The sequence below is a fragment of the Mustela nivalis genome, assembly GCF_964662115.1.
Source record: "Mustela nivalis genome assembly, chromosome: 14".
NCBI lineage: Eukaryota > Metazoa > Chordata > Mammalia > Carnivora > Mustelidae > Mustela > Mustela nivalis.
This window is the reverse complement of record NC_139033.1, coordinates 87,739,254-87,759,752: the sequence shown is the minus strand read 5'-3', so window position 1 is coordinate 87,759,752 and position 20,499 is coordinate 87,739,254. Positions and strand designations below refer to the sequence as shown.

Genomic DNA, 20,499 nt, shown 5'->3' with positions numbered 1-20,499 from the left:
GCTGCGTCCTCAGCCTCCTAGACTCCGCGTATACGTCCCGCCCCAAGGTCCTACCTTCCGTCACGCGTCTCTCGGGCAACGCGTTTTGCGCTGCGCGCCGGGTGGGCCCAGGGATTCACTCCGCGTCCGCGCGCTCGCCCTCCGAGCTTGGCTCAGGCTCTGGCTCGCTTGGCCGAGTCGTTCTCTAGCATGGTAGACTCGGCTGCCAAGCAGTCCAGGCCCTCGGTCACATGGAACCTGGGCTCGCCTTCAGTTTCATTGGCCTCCCAGGCGACCACCAGTTCCGGCACCACCACGACCTTGACCTCCCGGCACGTTAGATTCATCAGCCAACCCGAAATCCACGTAGCGACCCAGCCGCAGATCTGCTTCCTGCGGCCGCGGACCGCGCAGCAGCCGGTGCTCTTCAGGTTCGGCCCTGGTGCCCAGGGCTTTACCAGATCCCCGTTCCTCCAGCGGCCCTTGGGACCTCGGCCTTGGTTCCCCCGGAGCCCCGAGCACTTCACAGCCGGGTACTCTCTTAAACCCCAAGCGAGCCAGGCTCCTTCCCAGTGCAGCTCCTCGCACCCTCTGGAGCCTGGGAACCCAAACGCCCTCAGCAGCCTCTTTAACTGACCGAGCCACTCAGGCACTCCAGAAAGATAGTATTTTTTTTTTTTTTTTTAAGATTTCATTTATTTATTTGACAGAGATCACAAGTAGGCAGAGAGGCAGGCAGAGAGAGAGAGAGGAGGAAGCAGGCTCCCCGCTGAGCAGAGAGCCCAGTGCGGGGATGTCACCAGGACCCTGAGATCATGACCCGAGCCAAAGGCAGAGGCCTCAACCCACTGAGCCACCCAGGCACCCCTGGCATTATCCATTCTTGACCAATTCTTCATTTTGGCCAAATTTTTACCTCTGGTTTCACCTAGGGCACCTGGCTCCAGTCCATACCTCCCCCAACCCCTCCCATCCCATCTTAGGAAGACTCCTCAAACCTCTTTCCACCACAAACTTGGCCTCACTTTTCTAAACTTCTTCCAAAACCTTCTTCCCTTAGAATTCCTTCTTCCTTTAGGATTCCCCTATTAACCAGCCTAACTTCCAGCCCCCCTTTGCTCTGCTTCCTCTGATCCCTCCCCCTGCCAAGTGCCAAGCACATGCTCCCCACTTAACCCCAATCAAATTTGTCCCTCTGTACCCTACCATACAGCTTTTGCTCTTCTTTGAGACCCCCACCTCCCGTTTCATCATATTTTTTCTTCTTAAGCTGGCTGCTTCTGAGGACAGTTCTTTTTTGTGGACTGCTGTGGGCCTTTCAGGATGACTTTTCCTCTCAGCATCCAGAAAATACCCGTTTAGTACACATTTTCTGCAAGAAGCAGCCTAGGTCTACTCCCTGCTCCTCTGACAATTATGACAACTGTGCTTCTGTGCTTCTCCTATGAATCCTGGGAAAGCCTCAGTCACTCCCCACAGACCCCATCAAATCAGTCCCTGTCCTAGCCTGGGCCCCAGCCATCTCACCCTGTGCCACTTTTCCCTCCCACTTCCAGCCTAATGAATTCTAGTGAAGCAGCGGTGAAAAAGTTTTTACCCAAGAGTAACTTATCTCGGGTGATTATTCGTGACAACCTCAGTGCACAACGAATCTATGAGATGGAGGTAAGGTCATCAAAGATTTTGCATTAGAAGGTGTTTGTGGCTTGACCCATGTTCACTTTACTCTCCCCAGTAGCCTGGGCTGGGGTGGGGGGGGAATCACAGCTTTTAGAGTCATTAAATGCATCTTTAGAGGCTGCTTGGGATAGGCACTGTGTTGGGCACTAGGAAGAGGCTGGGGAACACGATGGACTGTGAGAATGTACTCATTTCTTTAAGTGGAGCAGGAAGCCCAGATTTGAGTTGCTGCCCCCTTCTTGACTCTGTTGACCTCTCTCCATGTTCAGGGCCAAATCTAGATGGGACTGTGAGATTCTGACATTAAAAAGAGTAGAAAAGGCTCAAGAGATGGTGCTAAAGCCTCTTCAACGCCAAAGAGACCAAAAGAACAGGGGTCTGGGTGTTCCTTCCTCTGCTAAACTTCAGTGGCATGATGTTGTGGAAAGAGAATGGACTTGGCAATGGATGAGAGAGCTTTGTGTGACCTCAGGGGATGATATTTCCTCCAGGACTCCCTTTTCTCATTTGTAAAACAGGATCTATTAGGATCCTCTCAGTTGTAGGTGACTCAAACTGAACATGAACTAGTGCAAGCAGAATAGAGAACAATGTGTTTACATCATCAGGATGGGTAGGGCAGGGCAAGGTCACCAATATTTGGGATGAGAGGAGCCAGGGACTCCAGTACCATCGGAGGTGTCTTCCACTTCCCCTTTGCAACTTTTTTCTGTGTCTTTGTGCATGTTGGCATCATCATCAGGCTGGCTGTCCCCAGTGAGTGTGGCCACAGGAAACCCTGGCCTGTAGCCTAGAAAGGAAATGGAGTGCTTCCACTCTTGGCTCACACTGGACAGATCCTGGAGAAACTCCAGTTGGCCCAGGGTGTCTCACTGGCCCATCCTTGCCCCAGTCAGTGTGGCCAGGTGGTGTGGGCTCTTTTGATTGGCCCAGGAGGGATTGGCCAGTTTCTATCACCAGCAGGGGAGGGGATGTTCTATCCCTGGCAAGTGGGCTGAGGATCTGTGAGATGCTATAACTGGAGACTCTCCTGAGGTGCTTTATATGAGCCAGAGGGCTGTGCCCCACTCCAGGCATCCAGAAGTTCTCCTTTTTTTTTTTTTTTTTTTTTAAGATTTATTTATTTATTTGACAGATTACAAGTAGGCAGAGAGGCAGGCAGAGAGAGAGGGGAAAGCAGGCTCCCCGCTAAGCAGAGAGCCCGACGAGGGGCTCGATCCCAGGACCCTAAGATCATGACCCAAGCTGAAGGCAGAGGCTTAACCCGCTGAGCCACCCAGCCGCCCCCAGAGTTCTCTTTTTAACACTGTATTGAGCCCTTATGTGTTTTAGGTATTTAACATCCATATGTACTATGTATTATGTATTATTTTATTTTTTAAATATTTTATTTATTTATTTGACAGAGATCATAAGTAGGCAGAGAGGCAGGCAGAGAGAGAGAGGGGGGAGGAAGCAGGCACCCTGAGATCACGACCCGAGCCAAAGGCAGAGGCTTAACCCACTGAGCCATCCAGGCACCCAATGTATTATGTATTATTAATAGTTCAGGAAATTGAGGCTCTGAGAGACGGAGTAACTTCACTAAGGTCACACAATGCATCACTGTAGATTTGCAAACCTGGGTCTGACTGACATCTTCCCTGAAGGGTAAAGACTGTCTTCTCCTTGTTTGTAGACCTGGTGATTTGCTGAGGGCCCAGCCTGTAGGAGCTCAGTGGCTTGGGACGCCTGAGTGGCAGCATGGCGGTGTTTCTGTCTTGCTCCCGAAAGTGCTCACATGAGAAGAAGAGGCAGCTGTAGCTAGCTACTGGTTTCTCAGGACCTTGACAAGAACCCCTAAAACCCTGTGTCTTGGGAATCATCCGAGCACACTCTGAGAACACAACCCACCCCTCCTCTTCACTCCTTGTTCCCAAGATCCACTTAGGTTCTTGGCTCAGGCTTTGTTCCCTTTCTCAGATTATCATGGCAACCCTGACTGACCTTCATGGAGCTCTCCTTTGTTTACATGGTGCTGGGTTCTGAGACGATGTCTGGGCTTAGAATCCCCAGGAGAGTTTGCGAAAATGTCAGCTCCCAGGATCACCTCTCACCTGGTTCTGTTTTCACATGCGCATCCTTCGAAACCCAATCCCAATTTATAAGTCAACCCTCCACGAGGCTTTTCTCCATATCTCCCTTCTTGGAGTTCTGTACTTCCTGTAGGGATGTGTCACTCTCTGCCTCACTTAGAAGTGTTTGGGCACGTGCCCGACCTTCCTGACTACGTTGTAGTTGCTCTGAAGACCCGCAGCTGATTTTTTTAGTGTCCATTTCACAGCTAGCTGTTTGGAATAAGCAAATGAGTGAGCAAGATGAAGGATGTGCCTTCCTAGCGCTTACAGTCTTGGAGACAGGACAGAAATGATATGCTAGACAAAATAAATGAGGTCCATGTGATGTAGGGAATGTCACAGACAATGTGTGGGAAGCACTAAGTGAATCATAGGCTCTAAGGATCCTTCCCCACCCCCACAGCTCTTTCTGACCAGTTTTCCAATAGAGATGTTGAGGTCCAACTCAGGCCCCTGGGCTGCAGACTGTCAGAGGTACCATAAGGATTATGCAGTTCCATGTCCACATTTTACAAAATAGGGAAACGGAGGCTCACTAGGAGTCAATCTATTTAGGGAATATTGAGTCCACCCAGCCCATTTTCCACCACCTCGGCAGCACAGGTGTCTCGCTTTCTGTGAAGTAGCCTCTTCATCCTCACATCAGCTCTGTTTTTTTTTTGTTTTTGTTTTTGTTTTTTTTTTAAGATAAGAGCCTCAGACAAGACCAAGAGAAAGATGAGCCATTTGTATGACCACCTGAAGAAAAAGTTCATGACAGACCAGCTCAGGAAGCTGGGGCGCTGGAGACGGGAATCCATGATCATCCAGCAGTACCTGGATAGCATCCGCCTGTACAAGGTCCACTTCAAACTCCAGCGTAACAAGAAAAGCCAGCCACCCTAGTCAAGGCGGAATGATCTTCCCCCCATGTTCAAGACGATGAGAGGCTGTGGGCGGTGACGGCAGAAATCACCCACCTACACCACCGTAGAACTACAATAAAATGAGACCAGCAGACCGTGGAGCGCAAATGCTCTCAGCAAGTGTAATACTGCTTGCCCTGCCCCACCACTCCATACGTTCTGGTGAAGGCAATGCTGATGGTCCTGTAGCTGCCTGATTGGGAGGAGGCCCAATCGAGCCTGGGCTTCCAATGTTAAGGCCAAGATCGAGCTTTGGTACCCATGTGTCTGAACTGAAATGTCAGGCCAACTGTCCTGGGACAGGGTGTGGTACCTTAGATGGGAAGGATTCAGTAGTGCGACTGGCTAGTGGCGAGGGGTCAAGGTGAGGCATCGAACAGACCTAGGTTCAGTGCTCTATCTGCCACCCATCAGCTGTGTGACTTTGTAACATCTCTGAGCCTCTGGTTCCTTATCTAAAAGAATGGGGTGGTAGTGAGGGAACCTGCCTCCTGGAGCCAGTGTGAGGATGTGGAGTGCTTGGGCCAGGGCCCTTCGTTGCGGATGGCTCTGATCCTGATGGCTCTCAATGGCTTCCAGCCTTGCCAGTCCCCACTTCCTGGCCTCCCTGCTGTCCCGACTACACCCTGACAGTCCCCACGTTGTCCCTTTACATGCACAGGCCCCTCATCCAACATACCCCTCCAGCCCCCCAGGGCTCTCAGGAAACTCTTCATTCTTCAAAGTTTATCTCAATGCTATTTTCTGCACAACTTTTTGGATCTCCTTCTGCTTCCTGCCTGCCCTTCCCCCAGCCTCCCCTGCCTTTGTCACATGGGTTTCCTCTCCCCTCTGAACTTGGATTTCCCAGGGTGGCTTCATTCTGCCTTGTGTGGTAGAACAAGAACATCTGGGCATTTGTCTAGGCCCCTAATTAGATGGTACAGTCTTTGAGAGCAGGGACCAAGGATCCTCCAAGATCCAGTCCAGGCCTCTCCCTGGACACTTCCCCCACGAGGCCTCAGTAGAAAAGGCCACTCCTTGCTGTGCCCACTCCTCTGTCTGCACCGGGTTTGTGGTTCGCCATTTCTTGTTTGCTCACTGTCTCCCTGACAATGTGAATGTCTTAATGGCGAGGATGCCGACTTACTCATCTGTAACCACAATGCCTAGTAAATGGAGTTGACACTGAGTGTTTTCTGAATAAATGACTCTTCCCCTTTGTATTATAGCGTTAGCACAGGGCACAGAGCAAGAGCCTAGTATATATGTTTTTTAAGTGAATCAAGTCCCCTCGTTTTACAGATGAGGGAACTGAAGCCCGGAGAGGTGACTTGATTGGCCTAGGGTCCTGCCACAAGTCAGTGGCAGAGAACTAGAAGCAAGTTTCCTGACTGCCATGGAGCGGTCATTTTGCATCACAGCACCTACTAGGTAAGAATCTCTGTCCTCTGGGTGGCTTTTGGAAGGCTTCCCCAGGAAGTCCTCACTCTACCTGCTCCGCATCTTGCCCCTCTCCAGGCTTGCTGCCCAGCAGCAGGCTTTCCCCTAAAAGGGACAGCAAGAGCCTGATCTGATTCATGATGTTTTTCTTTCCCTCCTCTATGGTCTCCGTTTGAGAACTGGAGTGTGCTACTTTTCAGTGGGGGGTGAAAATAGTCTTTTTCTAAGCTCTTGTCTGTTTTCTTGGCTGATCACAGCTGATTAGAATAATTGATTTTAAAGATTTACAGTTTATCATACAAGCAATGTGGCCACATCTGTCAAAAACCTCTTCTGGTAGATCAACCACTGCTGGCACTTTGGTGTCATTCCTATCTTGGTGTGTTTGTTTCCTTTCAATAGATATTTTTCCTTGGCCATCAGCCAGTGTGCCAGGAAAGGGGAAAGGCTGTGGGGATCTTAGAGTCTTCAGACCGAGCAGTCCCAGCTCCTCTTTCTCTAAACTGTCCCTGGGAGATCTGCCTGCCTTCAGGAGCTCACTTAATGCAGCTTCCCTGAGCCTGACTCCAGTCTAACCTCCAGCCGCATATATCTTCCCGGATGGCTGGCCTTGGCGGCAGGTCTTGGCGTCCTCATATTGTGGCCCAAAGGACTGGGGATCCCCTGGGAGTGAGATGTTAACCTAATGGGAAGTCACTTTTATAAGTCACCAACTCACCTCTGAGTGTGCAGACTCTGTCTTCCCATTTTTGCATTAAAAACTGTGGGATGTTGCATTTAAGCAGGGGACAAGCAGCAGTGGAATTCTGGATAGGCCGCCTAATTTGTTGGGGAGGAATAAGAAGACTAAAGGGAAGAAAAATCAGCAAGGGAAGAATGGAGGGGTGAGGGATCGGAAGATATTATTCGAGAAATAGAATCTTGAAGCTAAGGAGAGGTTTAGAGAGTCTTTAGTTCGGTAGCTGCTGTGACACATGTGCACATGTGCAAAACTCTCGGTTCAGATGAAGTCTCACCTGGAAGCCCATTCCAGTAGTCAAGACTATCACCGTATTAACATTTATTCAGCACTCCTGTGCCAGGCACAAGGCTCAGCTCTTTTCAAACATGATTCTTTGAACCCTCCCAACAACGAAGTAGATAATTTTATTAGCCCCGTCTAATAGGTAAGAAATTGAGACCCAGAGAGTAAGAATCCCACCTAAGGTTGGGCAGCTAGTAAATGGCAAAGGCTACCATATGCTTGTCTCGTTCTGGAGACCGTCTTCTAACCACCATGTGTTAAGTTCCCCATCTTTATTACTCTCGTTGGGAGTGGAGGGCCTGGAACCTAGAGCCTTCTGGAGCGTGATTTCAAGGGTAGTGTTGCAAAGGCCTCTGCTGTAATGTCAGCTGGACAAAACTCCAAGTCTCCCTTCTACCAAGTGGCTTAGAAGACCTTGTCAGTGATCCTGGGATGGAGATAGGCTATTTAGGGAGAGTTAGGCTGGGTTAGGGAGATCTAGATGAGTGGGATGGAGTAAGGCACAGGAATCTCTCCTACTGCCCCTTAGCTGTGAAAAGATGTTCTCAGTTTCACCCTTGGGCAAGCTCATGGAATATCCTTTGTGTCTGAAGAACATTCCAAGGGCAGGGACAGATGAATGATACTCTTTAAAAAAAATTTTTTTTTAATTCAATTAATTAACATATAGTATATTATTTGTTTCAGTGGTAGAGGTCAGTGATTCATCAGTCTTATATGACACCCAGTGTTTATTATTATTATTATTATTATTATTAAATATTTTATTTATTTATTTGAGAGGCAGAGATCACAAATAAGTGGGGAGGCAGGCAGAGAGAGAGGAGGAAGCAGGCTCCCTGCCAAGTAGAGACCCCGATGTGGGGCTCGATCCTGGGGCCCTGGGATCATAAACTGAGCTGAAGGCAGGGCTTTAACCCACTGAGCCGCCCAGGCGCCCCCCAGTGCTCATTATATCAAGAGCCCTCCTTAATGTCTATCACCCAATTACCCCATCCTCCCACCCACCTGCTCTCCGGCAACCCTCAGTTTGTTTCCTATGATTAAGAGTCTCTTTGGATTGTCTCCCTCTCTAACATCGTCTGACATTATTTTTTCCTCTCTTCCCCCACGATCCTCTGTTTTGCTTCTTAAATTCCACATATGAGTGAGATCATCTGATAATTGTCGTTCTCTGATTGACTTGCTTTGCTTGTCATTATACCCTCTAGTTCCATCTATGTCTTTGCGAATGGCAAGGTTTTGTTTATTTTGATGGTTGAGTTGTTTCCATTGTGTGTATATACTGTATCTTCTTTACCCATTAGATGAATGCTACTCTCTTTTAAATAGATCAAGTCTGTTTGAGCACACCTTCAATTCTTGCTGAAAATACATTTCCTCCCCTCCTGCCCTATCACCACTATCCCCTATACACCTACCCTGTCACTACTTTAGAGTACTGGAAAAACTTCCCAGTTTAGAAGACTTGCCAGGGACCCAGTGGACCGTGTTTTCCTTCCCTCTCCAGAATTTCTCCATGCCCTGGAACAAAAGGAGGGAGGTTCTATTTACTGAGCACCTGTTAGATGCAAGGCACTTCATATCTTACCTCATTCAGTCCTCACGACACTTGTCAGGTAGTGTGCCCATCCTACAGGTGAGACAACCAAGGCACAGAGAGACTAAGGAATTTGCTCAGAGTCAGTAGGTTTGATCCAGGCTGCGAGACGCATAGGGGATTCTCTTTCCATATCATCCGGTCACTTTGGTGATCCACAGCCCCACTGTGAGCACCAAACTCAATTCCAGCCATATTTGGAGGCAGAAACAGCTCTGTGAGGGAGTCCTGTGTTGTGGACCTGTTCATGGCCCTGGTCTCTGACTCTTCTCCACAGAGGTCGGTGACACGGCAGGAGTCCTGGATGAGGAATCATTCCCCTCATGGCAGGTCAGGGGCAGTGGTTTCGAAACCCCAGCAGGTGAGTGTGGAAGGGGGCCTGGGTGGCTCAGTCCGTTGAGCATCTGCCTTTAGCTTCGGTCATGAACCCAAGGTCCTGGAATCAAGCCCCACATCAGGCTCCTTGCTCAGCAGGGAGTCTGCTTCTTGCTCTCCCTCTGCCTACCGCTCTGCCTGTTTGTGCTTTCTGCCTCCCTCCCTCCATCAAATACATGAATAAAATCTTTAAAAAAACAAAACAAAACCCCAGCAGGTGAGTGTGGAGCAGGCTGCCAAGGGGCTAGGCAGCTAGTACTCCAGCCATAGCTTATCAGGGAGGGGGGAGGCAGCTAGCTTCTCCAGCTGCAGTGAGGAGGAAACACAGAGTTCTTACATATCCATCCCATTAATCTACCCATCCATCCATCCATCCATCCCTCTGTCCATCCACTCAACTCTCCATGTGGCCCTTCAGCACACAGTCCGAATACAAAGGAAGAGGAACTAGTTTTCTTGTTGCTGTGATCCTCAGTTTTCCTGATCAGTGTGGGGACATGGGGTGACCTACTCACTTGGACTGCCTGTGCCTGGATTCACTCTGACCTTGGGCAAGTCACTTCTCCACTCGGAGAGTTTGTGGGGCTGAAAAAACCTGAAAGCTGCCTGCCTTGTTGTGCAGGTCACCTGGGCAGGTAAGGAACTCATGATGGATTTGGGACTGGATCGCAGGACGATGCCACACTCATTTGTAAAATGGGAGTTGGAATCCTGTCTCTCCTTGCCTCCTGGGATTGTAGGGAGGAGCCCACAGGGTAAAAACAGTGGGAAAGCTCTCTGAGGCTGGAATGTCCCAGAGGAGCAACCCGAGGCCAGGACAGATCCCACAGTAACCACAAGGGGTCAGCAGACACTTGTGCGTTCAGCTATGATCTGCGGCAAGGCTCAGGCTTGTGCGCTGGGGTCCGGGAGGGTGGCCAAGTCATTTCATTCCTGGGGACCCACAACACAAAGTGGTGGGGACGTAGCCCAGTCCGGCTCCTTGTGGAATCCAGAAGTGTTACTCCGGGTGTTACAGTACAGAGCCTGGTCCAGCTGCTGACTTTGGAACTCTGCCGGGCTCTGAGAGCTGAGGGGGCAGAGCCAGGAGCTGGCCTGGGACTCCCTACACCCCCAAGTAAACTTCCTTTGGGCTTTAGTTTTCCCACCTGCAACCTGGTGGCTGATATGGGGACTTACTTCCAGTTCTCAGATCCTGAGATGTGGCAAAGGGCTTGGCACGCAATAGTGCTCCCTAAACACCAGCATTTGAATGGATGGGAGAGACGTCTGCTCTGAGCAAAGCCAGCCTTATACAAAATGATAATTTAGGGTGAGTTTTGCTTTACTCATGTATTTATCACTTCGCAGAATGATTCCTGATGAGATCATTTCAGCCAGTGTACTCCTCTTGGGAGCACTTCCAAGGTTCCACCGCTAGAGTGAGCCCCGGGGAGAAGCTCTGTGTGACGGTCTTTCTCAGTTATTCCTGTGGCTCACCAGCATTCACCTTCTGCTTCGTTCAGCATGTGTTTTTTGAGCTCCTTGTTTGGCCCTCTCGAAAGTGCTAGAACAAAACTGACTCAAATTACCCGCCTTCATGGAGCTTACATTTGAATGTCTCTAGGGGGGAAAAAATGAATCAGATGAAAACCCTGATTGTTGGTGGCTGGTGCCTCCCTTGGGCTCTACAGAGAGAATTATATGGGCTGTATCTGCCCTGTTCAACCCTTCGGCCACTGGAAAATGCTGCCCACAAGCCTGGAAGGCTGCCCATGTCTTCATTCTTCACTCTGGAGAAAGGTCTCGTTCATCTGATGGATGTGTGCTCTGTAGCTGGATGACTCTGAGTCAAAATCTTAGCTCTGTCTCTCAGGAGAAAGTTATTTTACCCTCCCCCTGACCTTGGAGCTTTACTTTCTCATCTGAAAATGGGAATAATTGTGGTACCTACCTTCGTAGTGAGCTCACTGAGCTCACACTCAGTGAGCAAACGCTCACATCAGCAACCCGGCACGAGGCCTGGCCCCTTGCTGGGTAAATGTGAAGGGGGTTGGGGTGTAATTGTAATTGTTGTGATGTACTTGAAGTTCACATGTAAACCTCGAGAGGCAGCCAGATGCAGGACAGTGAGCCCCCTTCCTTTTGCTCTGAGACCTTGGGTGGCATACATCCTGTCTCTGGGCTTTGGTGGATTTCTCTCTTCCCTCGGATTTCAGTTAATCCTTCAGGAGGAAGAGGTTGGACTGCGATATACACATAACCCATTAGTCGGTGAGTGCCTTGTGGGAACGTGGTCACAGAGCAGTGGTCAGTCACTGGGGCCCCAACCAGGCCTCCCTCTGGTAGTTCTACTGGGCGAGTACACAGGCTCTGCAGGATAAAATGGTCACAGGGAAAGATGGTCCCTTGGCTTTGTTTAAAAAAGCAAATTAGAGGGCCAGGAGCATCTGAGCCTGTGGAACCAAGCTTTCCAAACTTATTTCCTGTCCTTCTTCCCAAGAGCCAAACTTCATGAATTCTCTCTCTTCTCCAAAGAGGCCTCTTGATTTTCCAGTTGGAACCTCTGCTCCTACTGTTTACCCTGCGAGGGATACAGCCCTCCCTCCTCTCCACTTGAAATTCAGCTCAGACCCTTTAAGGGCCTGGTTTCTGCTCCACCCTCATGAAGCCAGCCCTGGTGTGAGCTTTCCCTTCCTGGATGAGATGCGCCCCGCCCGTCTGTCATACCTGGTGTTACTGTCCCTCACCATATTCCCTTCATTCTCTAATGGGACTGGGAGCTCCCACTGGCAGGGCCTGGACAAAGGGAAGCTTGGCTGCCCCTTTCTTTGTGAAATTTGCATTATGTACCACTGACCATATTCTTTGGAACTCCCGGGTCATTTCCCAGATGTTTTCTGTTTTCTTTTTCCTTCTACTGCCTCAGAGATTCATGTGCTCTGTCACTGAAGAGTCATTGACTATCCAGAAAGATTTTTTTTCAAAGGTTTTATTTATTTATTTGACAGAGACAGAGATCACAAGTAGGCAGAGAGGCAGGCAGAGAGAGAGGAGGAAGCAGGCTCCCCACTAAGCAGAGAGCCCGACTCGGGGCTCGATCCCAAGACCCTGAGAACATGACCTGAGCCTAAGGCAGATGCCCAATGACTGAACCACCCAGGCACCCCCAGAAAGATTTTCAAACACAGCCTATGATTTCTATCACTCTAGGCAGAGGGCAAATCAGAGGTTGCTAACCAATAGTCCTCTTGGGGCTGACAGTGTGGGTGTTGAATTTGGTCTATGTTTTCCACTCTCGAGGTTAAACACTTTAGGTGCAGTATTCAAGCTCTGATTAGCAACAGCTCCTACCATGATTTTTGACCGAAAGCAAAGAGCACTTACTCCCTAGCCCCTGAAGACAAGTGAGTTTGTGATCACCCCAGGGTGAGAACACGGGTTTCTTTAAAATATTTAACTAGTTTCTACAACTTTAAACTTGCTCTTTATAGAAAAATGAAATATACAGTCAATATAACGAAATGGGAACTGCCCTCTTGCTCCTCTCTGGAACCACCAAGTTAACGGTTTTCTCTGCATCTTTCCGGAAATGTTCTAAGATCACAGGTCCTTAAGATGACGTTCGTGATCTTCATAAACTGTACGTAAAATGTTAGATGTAAATGCTGATTTGTATATTTTCTAGGTTCCATCATCATCTTATGGGGGTCCACGATCCCCCCTTCCCCCCCCCCCCCACATTAAGACAACTGACTTTGAGACTTCTAGTTCAGGATGTGCGACTAGCACCCATGTTGACCTCTCCTCTTTCTTGAGACCCCACTGAAATAGAAGTATAGAAAATTCAAAAAGTACTAAACACTCAATAGCAAAGAGAACTAGGAAGAAGACCTCACTCCACAAGTATTCCTTGAATTCCTATTATATGCTGAGTCTGCTTCTAGGCCCTGATGGTAGAGCAATGAAAGAAAAAATTCCTGCCATCCTGGAGCTTACATCCTAATAAGAGGAGACAAATAAACCAAATAAATCATTTAGAAGGTGACAAATTCTGTAGGAGACAGAGAAAACAGCCATGGGGGCTTGGGAAGGCCATGTTGGGGGGTGTTTCCATTTCAAAGAAAGGTGGATCATTGGTGAATGAGAGATTTCAACAAGTGCTTGGAATACGGAAGAACTGGAGAGCTCTGGATGAATGAAACGGGTGAAGGTAGCAGCCAAGAACATTCTCTTCGCCAACTAAGGAGGAGATGGGAGTCAGCTGGCTTGAAAGAACTGAGGGAGGCTTTGGACTCAAAGTCAACAGGTTATAGAAGAAGGGAGGAAGGAGGAAAGAGAATGAAAATAGGAGATTGTATTCCTTAAGCTAGTTACTAAGAGTCACCTCTATGGTGTCACCTCTAATGTTATTTGTAGGCCTTAAACATATTTTTATGATATTCTTTTGTATCTACTTAGCATAAAATAAACTCACACACAACCTGGGGAGATGGGCCTGTGGGGTGGTGGATACCTGCCCCTAACCACTGTCCTACTCTTTTCTACATTCAAGTTTCCAAAGTGCAGGTAACATTTCTCCCAGGCAGAAAACAGGATGGCTTTTCTCTAAAGAAATTGAATTCAGTATGTCAGGTCAGCTAGAACTTGCAGTGTGGATGTTGGTACCATAGAATAGAGGCCTCCTGACTCTGCTATTTATGATTCTGCCTCACGGGGCTTCTAGCTGGATATTCTCATTTAGTGAAAGGACCAGAGGGAAACCAGTCCTATTTGTATAAAAGCAGAAGAAACTTATATCAACTCATTTTACAAGGTATTTACTAAGGGACATACAACCAGAAAGCAGCCAACCTGGGATTTGAACAGAGGCCTTCCTTCCACACTTGTGCTCTTAGCTCATACATATCCTTTCCTCGGTAAAAAAATAAATAAAAAAGACATGAACTACTATGAATATTTCTATCAGTGCCCACAACCTTGTAAGAGAATCTGTCTGAATTTCAAAGGAAGACCAATGGGAACAGAAAGGCCTGGGTTTATTGTGATTGATTGATTAATTTAAATAGGCTCCACAGGGGCACCTGGATGGCTCAGTGGGTTAAAGCTTCTGCCTTCGGCTCAGGTCATGATCCCAGGGTCCTGGGATCAAGCCCCACATCAGGCTCTCTGCTTAGCGGGGAGCCTGCTTCCTCCTTTCTCTCTCTCTGCCTATTGTGATCTCTGTCTGTCAAATAAATAAATAAATAAATAAATAAATAAATAAATAGGCTCCACACCCAACCTGGGACTTGAACTCACAACCCTGAGATCAAGAGTTGCATGATTTACCAACTTAGCCAGCCAGACAGGGATCCAGTTAGCAATGTGACCTTGGGCTTGACCGCAGGTGTAAGTGGTGGCTGTGACCAGCTCTGTGGCATGAGGTTGGATCAGCTACCCTGGAGTCTTCCCTCCCACAAGGGCCTTCTCTGATTGTCCCTCTTTAGCTTTTCCCACTCCTAAGGTCCTCAGGGGCAGCCTAGCAAGGTTTCTTTCGGGGATGGGAGGCAGGTGTCTGGGGGCGGGTATGTCTGGTGTCTCTGTTCTCTTATGACACAGGTGAACAGGATTTGGGGCTAGAGAAACTTCTGTTTGAAGCTGGCTCCCCATTTGTCCTTGGTGTGACTCCAGGCAGGCCTTTAGCTCTGTGAACCTTGATTCCTTCTTATAGAAACATGGGGGAACTTACAGGTTGGAAAGGTAGGAGGTGAGGTTTGAAAAAGGCCCAACATTTGTAAAACAAAGGCATTTCGTAGTAATTTTTCAAACGTACACAAAAGCAAAAGCCAAGGAAACAATATAATATATGCATGTATACCCATTACCTGGCTGGGACACTGTCAACCCCTGGCCATTCGTTTATCATCTGCTCCCCATCCACCTCATTTTTTTTTTTTAAGATATTTTTTATTTGTCAGAGAGAGAGGAGCTAGAGCGAGCACAGGCAGACAGAGCAGCAGGCAGAGGCAGAGGGAGAAGCAGGCTCCCTGCCAGGCAAGGAGCCCAATGTGGGACTCGATCCCAGGACGCCGGGATCATGACCTGAGCTGAAGGCAGCAGCTTAACCAACTGAGCCACCCAGGCATCCCCCCACCTCATTTTTTAAAAAGCTGTATTATTTGAAAGCAAATCCAAGTATCATATAGTTTCACCCAGAGGGAAATCAGAATGTATCTCTATAGATAAATCCTTAAGAAAACACAAACCATTCTAACACATAACAAAATTAACAATTTCTTAATATTTCCTAAAATTGTCCCTGAAATACATTTTTTGCAACAGGTTTGAATTAGGGTCCAAAGAAGGTTTACATACTGCATCTGTTGACATGTCTCAAGTCTTTTTAAAATGGATAACATGTTCCTATGTTCCCCATAGGCCATGTATTTATTGAATACATGGTCATTTGGATATGCGCTTTCCTATTTTATGAATTTGATTGATTCACTTCTTGGGTCACTCAGCATGTTTCTCTGTCTCTTCCATTTCTTTTATACCGATCAGGCTACAAGCTGGATACAATTCAGGTTTAGGGGTTTTTTTTGGAGGTAAGAGGAGGGGAAAAGTACAAAAGCTTCATTTGTGTATCCTATTGGGTTACATCCAGAGACACATAATGTCCTGTCATTGCATTTTTGGCGGTGGACGATTCATCTGTAGATTCAGCTGACATCAGTCTGTTAAGTCCTTTATGAAGTTCCCCATTGACCCCATCACTTAGAAGCTTTGATGATCATTGTCTGGACCCATTATTTCATCTGGGGTTGCCAAAAGATGACATTTCTTTCTAATTTTGTTATTCCTTCTCATTCATTAGCCAATTCTTTATAATAAAGATTTCTCCCTCATAAACTCCTTAGTTATAGAGGGTTTGTATAAGAAAGGAAGGATACAGACTTAACATCAGTTTTCAGAATAATGAACTGGTGTTGGTCATCAAAGGCAACCAATGAAGTTTTGTTTCTTTTTATGTAACTTTAGGAATTTGTGGGTCTAACTTATGGATCTTCAAATATTTGATGTTAAGCCTGTTGTAATAATTCTTTTGGATGCTCAAATTGGCCTGTCCTAGGCCTGTGGGAGCCCCTTTCAAGTTGGCTTCTAAGTCCTTAATGGCCTCTTTACTTTCTGGGGGTGATAAGATGTCTCAGGCAGGCTCATCTTGCATATTTTCTGCCCCAGACTGGGAGATATCCATTACTCCAGCAGGTGGAATCTGGCACTTTAAATTTCAAAAATCTGGGGCACCTGGGTGGCTCAGCTGTTGAGCGTTTGCCTTCGGCTCGGGTCATGATCCCAGGGTCCTGGGATCAAGCCCCGCATTGGGCTCCCTGCTCATCGGGGAGCCTGCTTCTCCCTCTCCCACTTCCCCTGTTTATGTTCCCTCTCTGGCTGTTTCTGTCAAACAATAAATAAAATCTTTAAAAAAAATTTTTTTTCAAAAATCTCCCAGGAGATCCCAGAGCCCAGGAGACCCATTTTCTGTAGGTTATAAGGTATTCCTGATTGTGTGGTGTCCACCTAGCTCCCTGTTTCATCTCCTGCTCTGGTCTTTCAGATATGCTGAGCTCTTTGTTTTTCCGACAAGATGTTCTCTCCTGTTTGAGGCTTTGTACGTGTTGATTTCTTTGCCTTGAATGTCCCTCCATTCCCTGCCCTCTGACTCAGTGCAAACCTTGCCCTTTCTGTGATACCTTCTTCACTCACTCTGGCAGCTGTCTTAGAGCCTATTATCCATTTGTTGCAGCAGTCAAAACATATCATTAAACTTTTAATAGTTGGCTTCCTTCCTTGGGGTTGCAAACACGTCTGGCACATGCATAGCCAGCGCTGAGCTTTTCCACTGTTGTGGCTGTTTTCCAAGCCTATTAACCGTGGTCTCATCTCTCTGCTCTGGCCTCTGTTTAATTCATTTCATGAAACATTTCACAGAGCACCCCTCTAGTTAAATAGCTAGAGAATACTTACTGAGCATTTACTATGCCAAATGTGCTTTACATACATGATTTTATTACTCTCAACTGGTGAGGTAGGGATTATTATCTTCATTTTACAGATGAGTAAGAGGAAGCTCAATGAGGTGGCTGAAGGTCCTATAGGTAGGGAGTGGCTGGGCTGGGATTTCTGTAGTGGATCTGATGCCCAGAGCCCAAGATTTTCTCTTGACATGGCCGTCCATCAAAGTGTGGTCAATGATCCACCCACATCAGAAACCCCTGGGGAGCTCATTAAAACGCCTGCCCCCAGATTCCACCCCAGACCTGACTCAGAATCCCAGGAAAATGCAGATGGAAAACTAAATTTCCAATAAGCTTTCTTGGGACAAACTGAAACATTATTTTTTGAATAGGTGAAACCCAGTTAAAACGTTCAAAAGGTTCAAAGAGTAGAAGTGAAAAGCAAACACTCCAACTCCATCCCCCAGTTGCCCAGTTCTCAGAGGCAACCATTTTTCCTTGACTCAAACCGAGACCATCTTTCTATTTACATGATATACCAAGATAGGTAGGTCTCTGCATTCCCGAGCTCACAAAAATCTGCAGGTCAGACCCCTATTCAGGGCTAAGTGTCCCAGTAAGGAGTCCCAGAGTCATCAGAAAAGATAGCAAGGAGTTCTGTTTGGGAAATGTCTGCACCACCTGCACCTTCCAGCCTGCTTGGCTCAGGCTATCACTTTGTGTAGGAGTCTGGTCCCTGCATAGGCAGTCTTGTCACAAGTAAAGCTCAGGAAAGATCAGTGGGCAAAAGGTAGAGGGGAGCCAGCACAGAAGTCTAGAAAAGGAAGGATCTGGGTGGGAGGACCAAAGTCAACATTTCCACTTGTATATCCCGTTATTTGTGGCAACCACCGACCTTTCCCTTTAGGGCAGTCTTTAAAACATTTATCCTTTCTGGGATCACAGACTTCTTTGGGAATCTCATGAAAAACGTGGACTTTCTCCCTAGAAAAATGCACAGACACATAAAACTCTGTAGGCAAGATTGCAGAAGCCTCATAGATTGCCAGGCAGGATTACCCAGGGATATCCAGGAGGTCCAAGTTAAGAACTCCGCTTTTAGATGTCCTTGTTACACCTAAAAAGCCCAGTTTACAAAAACTCTTTCTGTATTCGTTTAGAGAGCCTGACTATGCCGCGACTTGCAGCCAAGTGCCGGGGCATGAACTCGAGGCCAGCTTGCTCAGGAGGTGGAGGCGTTGGTGACTTCAGCCATTGAACCTCCTCTTCGGGGTAGGACCCACAGACCCCCATGGGGGGCGGTGGGCGTCCTCCGCAGCTTTTAGCGTCATCCGCCTGGGCCCCCGTGCTTCGGGCGCATTTCGTGGTTTCTGAGCGCGGCACCTGCTCCCCCACACCGCGATCTCCGGGGTTTCGGGGAGCGAACCCACCCCGGACGGAGGAGCGCCGGCACCGAGCCCGGCAGGCAGAGCTGCGCTGGGAGCCGGCGGGCTCCACATTCATCATTGTTCCCCCAGCGCCTGGCACGGGTTGGAGCGCAGGCAGCGAGGGTGGCCTAAAGCGCGCCGTCCCTTCCGCGTCGCCCGCCCGCGAAGCTCTAGCGCCACAGGTGTTTCCAGGGCGCCTTCCAAGGGCCAGACCTGAGCCCAGCACTGGCGACGCAAGGGAGGGACAACTGGACCAACTCCGGCCCTCTGCGCGCGGGGAGGACAACAGTCGGCCGGCGCTGGCTGCTCGGGGCGCACGGGGCCGCGAGGGGACCTGCGCGCGCCCCCGCCCCGTGCCGCGCGCTCGTGACGGCGCCCCCGGCCCCGCCCCCGGCCCCCGCCTCCCGCTTCCCCCTCCCCGCGACTCGGCCGCGCTCCGGTCGGCGGGCTCTATGGGGAAAGCGGCCGCTCTGTGCCGAGGCAGCGGCTGTGGCGGCCGCTCCCGCGGACTCTCTTCGCTGTTCACGGTTGTCCCCTGCCTGTCCTGCCACACGGCGGCGCCGACCATGAGCGTTTCCACGCCTGGCCCCGGACCGGAGCCCAAGCCCCAGCCCAAGCCTCAGCCCAAGCCTCCGCCCCAGCCTGTGCCGAAGCCCGAGCGGCAGCCGGGGTCAGAAGAGGTGCCGGAGCCACTTTCTGAGCCGGTGCCAAGATTGGAACCTGTGTCTGAGAAGACGTCTGAGCCAAGGCCAGAGTCTAGACAGGGAACAGAACTGCTGCTGGGTTTGGGGCGGGGGTCAGGGCCCCGGCCAGAGTTGGGCTCAAGTATAGGGGCTGGGACCTGCCCCAAGGCCTCATCAGAGCAGCTGCTGCCACTGGGGTCAGTAGTGGGGAGTGCGCCCTGGACCAAACCCGAGCTGGGGTCGCTGGCGGTGTCAAAGCCCCCGCCCCTGCTGCGACCCGGACAGGCAAAGGCGTCTCTTGGGGTTCCAATGTCAGGGACTGGCACGACCTCCACAGCGCCCAAGGTCTTACTGCCTCTGGACAGCTTCAAGGGCTGGCTGCTGAAATGGACCAACTACCTGAAAGGCTACCAGCGCCGTTGGTTCGTGCTCAGCAATGGTCTGCTGTCTTACTACAGGTACGCGGGTGCCACATTGGGGCATCTGAGGTTGGAGGGTGGTGATGCAGCCCTGATGGTGACAGAGGTTGTCTAGGGATGGAGGACACTGCCACTAGCCGAGGGATGTTTGGGAACATGGACTCTAGCAGGAGAAAAAATATCTCTGACCAGCCTCGGAGGGCTGGGGGCCCTGACCACCACACCTCCCCCACCAGCTTGGGTTTAAGGAGTGAGTGGAGAGGTGGAGTGAGAGTGACCTGGGGCCTCAGGGCCCCTCTGGTCTTGGTGGTAGTGGAACTTCAGGCAGCCAAACGGTGTCAGTTCCCCAACGTCTTTGATTCTGGTTCAGGATCTAAGGTCATCGTGTTAGGGATTGAGGGGACCCACTGTGGAAAGGACTGATTGTTCTCCCTCCCCTTAGCTGGTCACTTAGTTTATTTTCCACTTTTCCTGACGCCCCTGGGGGCCAGGCCTTGGGATGGGCACAGAATTCCAGTTGTATCAGATACAGTGCCTATGTTTTAGGGGCCCATCCTAGCATTCTGTGGAGAACCAGAAGCAGCCCACTGCCACCTTCCTTATGGCAGAAAGCAGCATGGGATTCAAAATTGAAGTCCAGTGGTGAGATAGCTAGCACTGTCTGCCCGATGAAAGGGAGAAAGATACCAGAGGCTTCTCTCCTTTCTTAGGCTAGTGCCTAGAATGTTTACTGGGGAGAGTCGGTTTCAACTGTGAGATCTCAGATCACTCTATGCCATTTGTTCAAACCTGAGCCGGCATTAGAATTCCCTGGAAGGCTTATTGAAACACCAAGTACTGCTCTCTGCTGAGTTTCTGATGCAGTCTAGGGGTCTAGGAGGATCCAAGC

The 20,499-nt window shown here is 49.3% G+C and overlaps 2 protein-coding genes across 5 annotated transcripts in view; both read left to right on the top strand.

The window, feature by feature from the left end:
- Positions 1-51: 51 nt before the first annotated feature.
- On the top strand, positions 52-5,852 carry LOC309847574 (uncharacterized protein C5orf52). 2 transcript variants are annotated; one of them, XM_082698158.1, is made up of 3 exons: positions 52-410; positions 1,536-1,644; positions 4,464-5,852. In XM_082698158.1, exons 1-3 carry the CDS (start codon positions 190-192, stop codon positions 4,659-4,661), a joined length of 528 nt encoding a protein of 175 aa, XP_082554284.1. In that variant the 5' UTR covers positions 52-189; the 3' UTR covers positions 4,662-5,852. The 2 variants fall into 2 exon arrangements, with proteins under 2 accessions (XP_082554284.1, XP_082554283.1); XM_082698157.1 differs by having other exon boundaries at positions 70-512.
- Positions 5,853-18,630: 12,778 nt separating this feature from the next.
- OSBP2 (oxysterol binding protein 2) overlaps positions 18,631-20,499 on the top strand; it is a 160,550-nt gene continuing 158,681 nt past the window's right edge. The window contains exon 1 of one of the 3 annotated variants that reach the window (XM_082697998.1): positions 18,631-19,649. In XM_082697998.1, coding sequence (XP_082554124.1) covers positions 18,961-19,649 — 689 coding nt within the window. In that variant the 5' untranslated portion in view covers positions 18,631-18,960. The remainder of the gene's footprint in view (positions 19,650-20,499) is intronic. The other 2 variants (XM_082697997.1, XM_082697999.1) reach the window with 2 other exon arrangements.

Excerpts from the sequence above, each read along its gene's own strand:
- LOC309847574 (XM_082698157.1), top strand. The coding sequence starts at position 190 with ATGGTAGACTCGGCTGCCAAGCAGTCCAGGCCCTCGGTCACATGGAAC. Across the intron at positions 513-1,535 it reads CCCGAGCACTTCACAGCCGG|CCTAATGAATTCTAGTGAAG; the intron begins GTACTCTCTTAA and ends TCCCACTTCCAG. Across the intron at positions 1,645-4,463 it reads AACGAATCTATGAGATGGAG|ATAAGAGCCTCAGACAAGAC; the intron begins GTAAGGTCATCA and ends TTTTTTTTTAAG.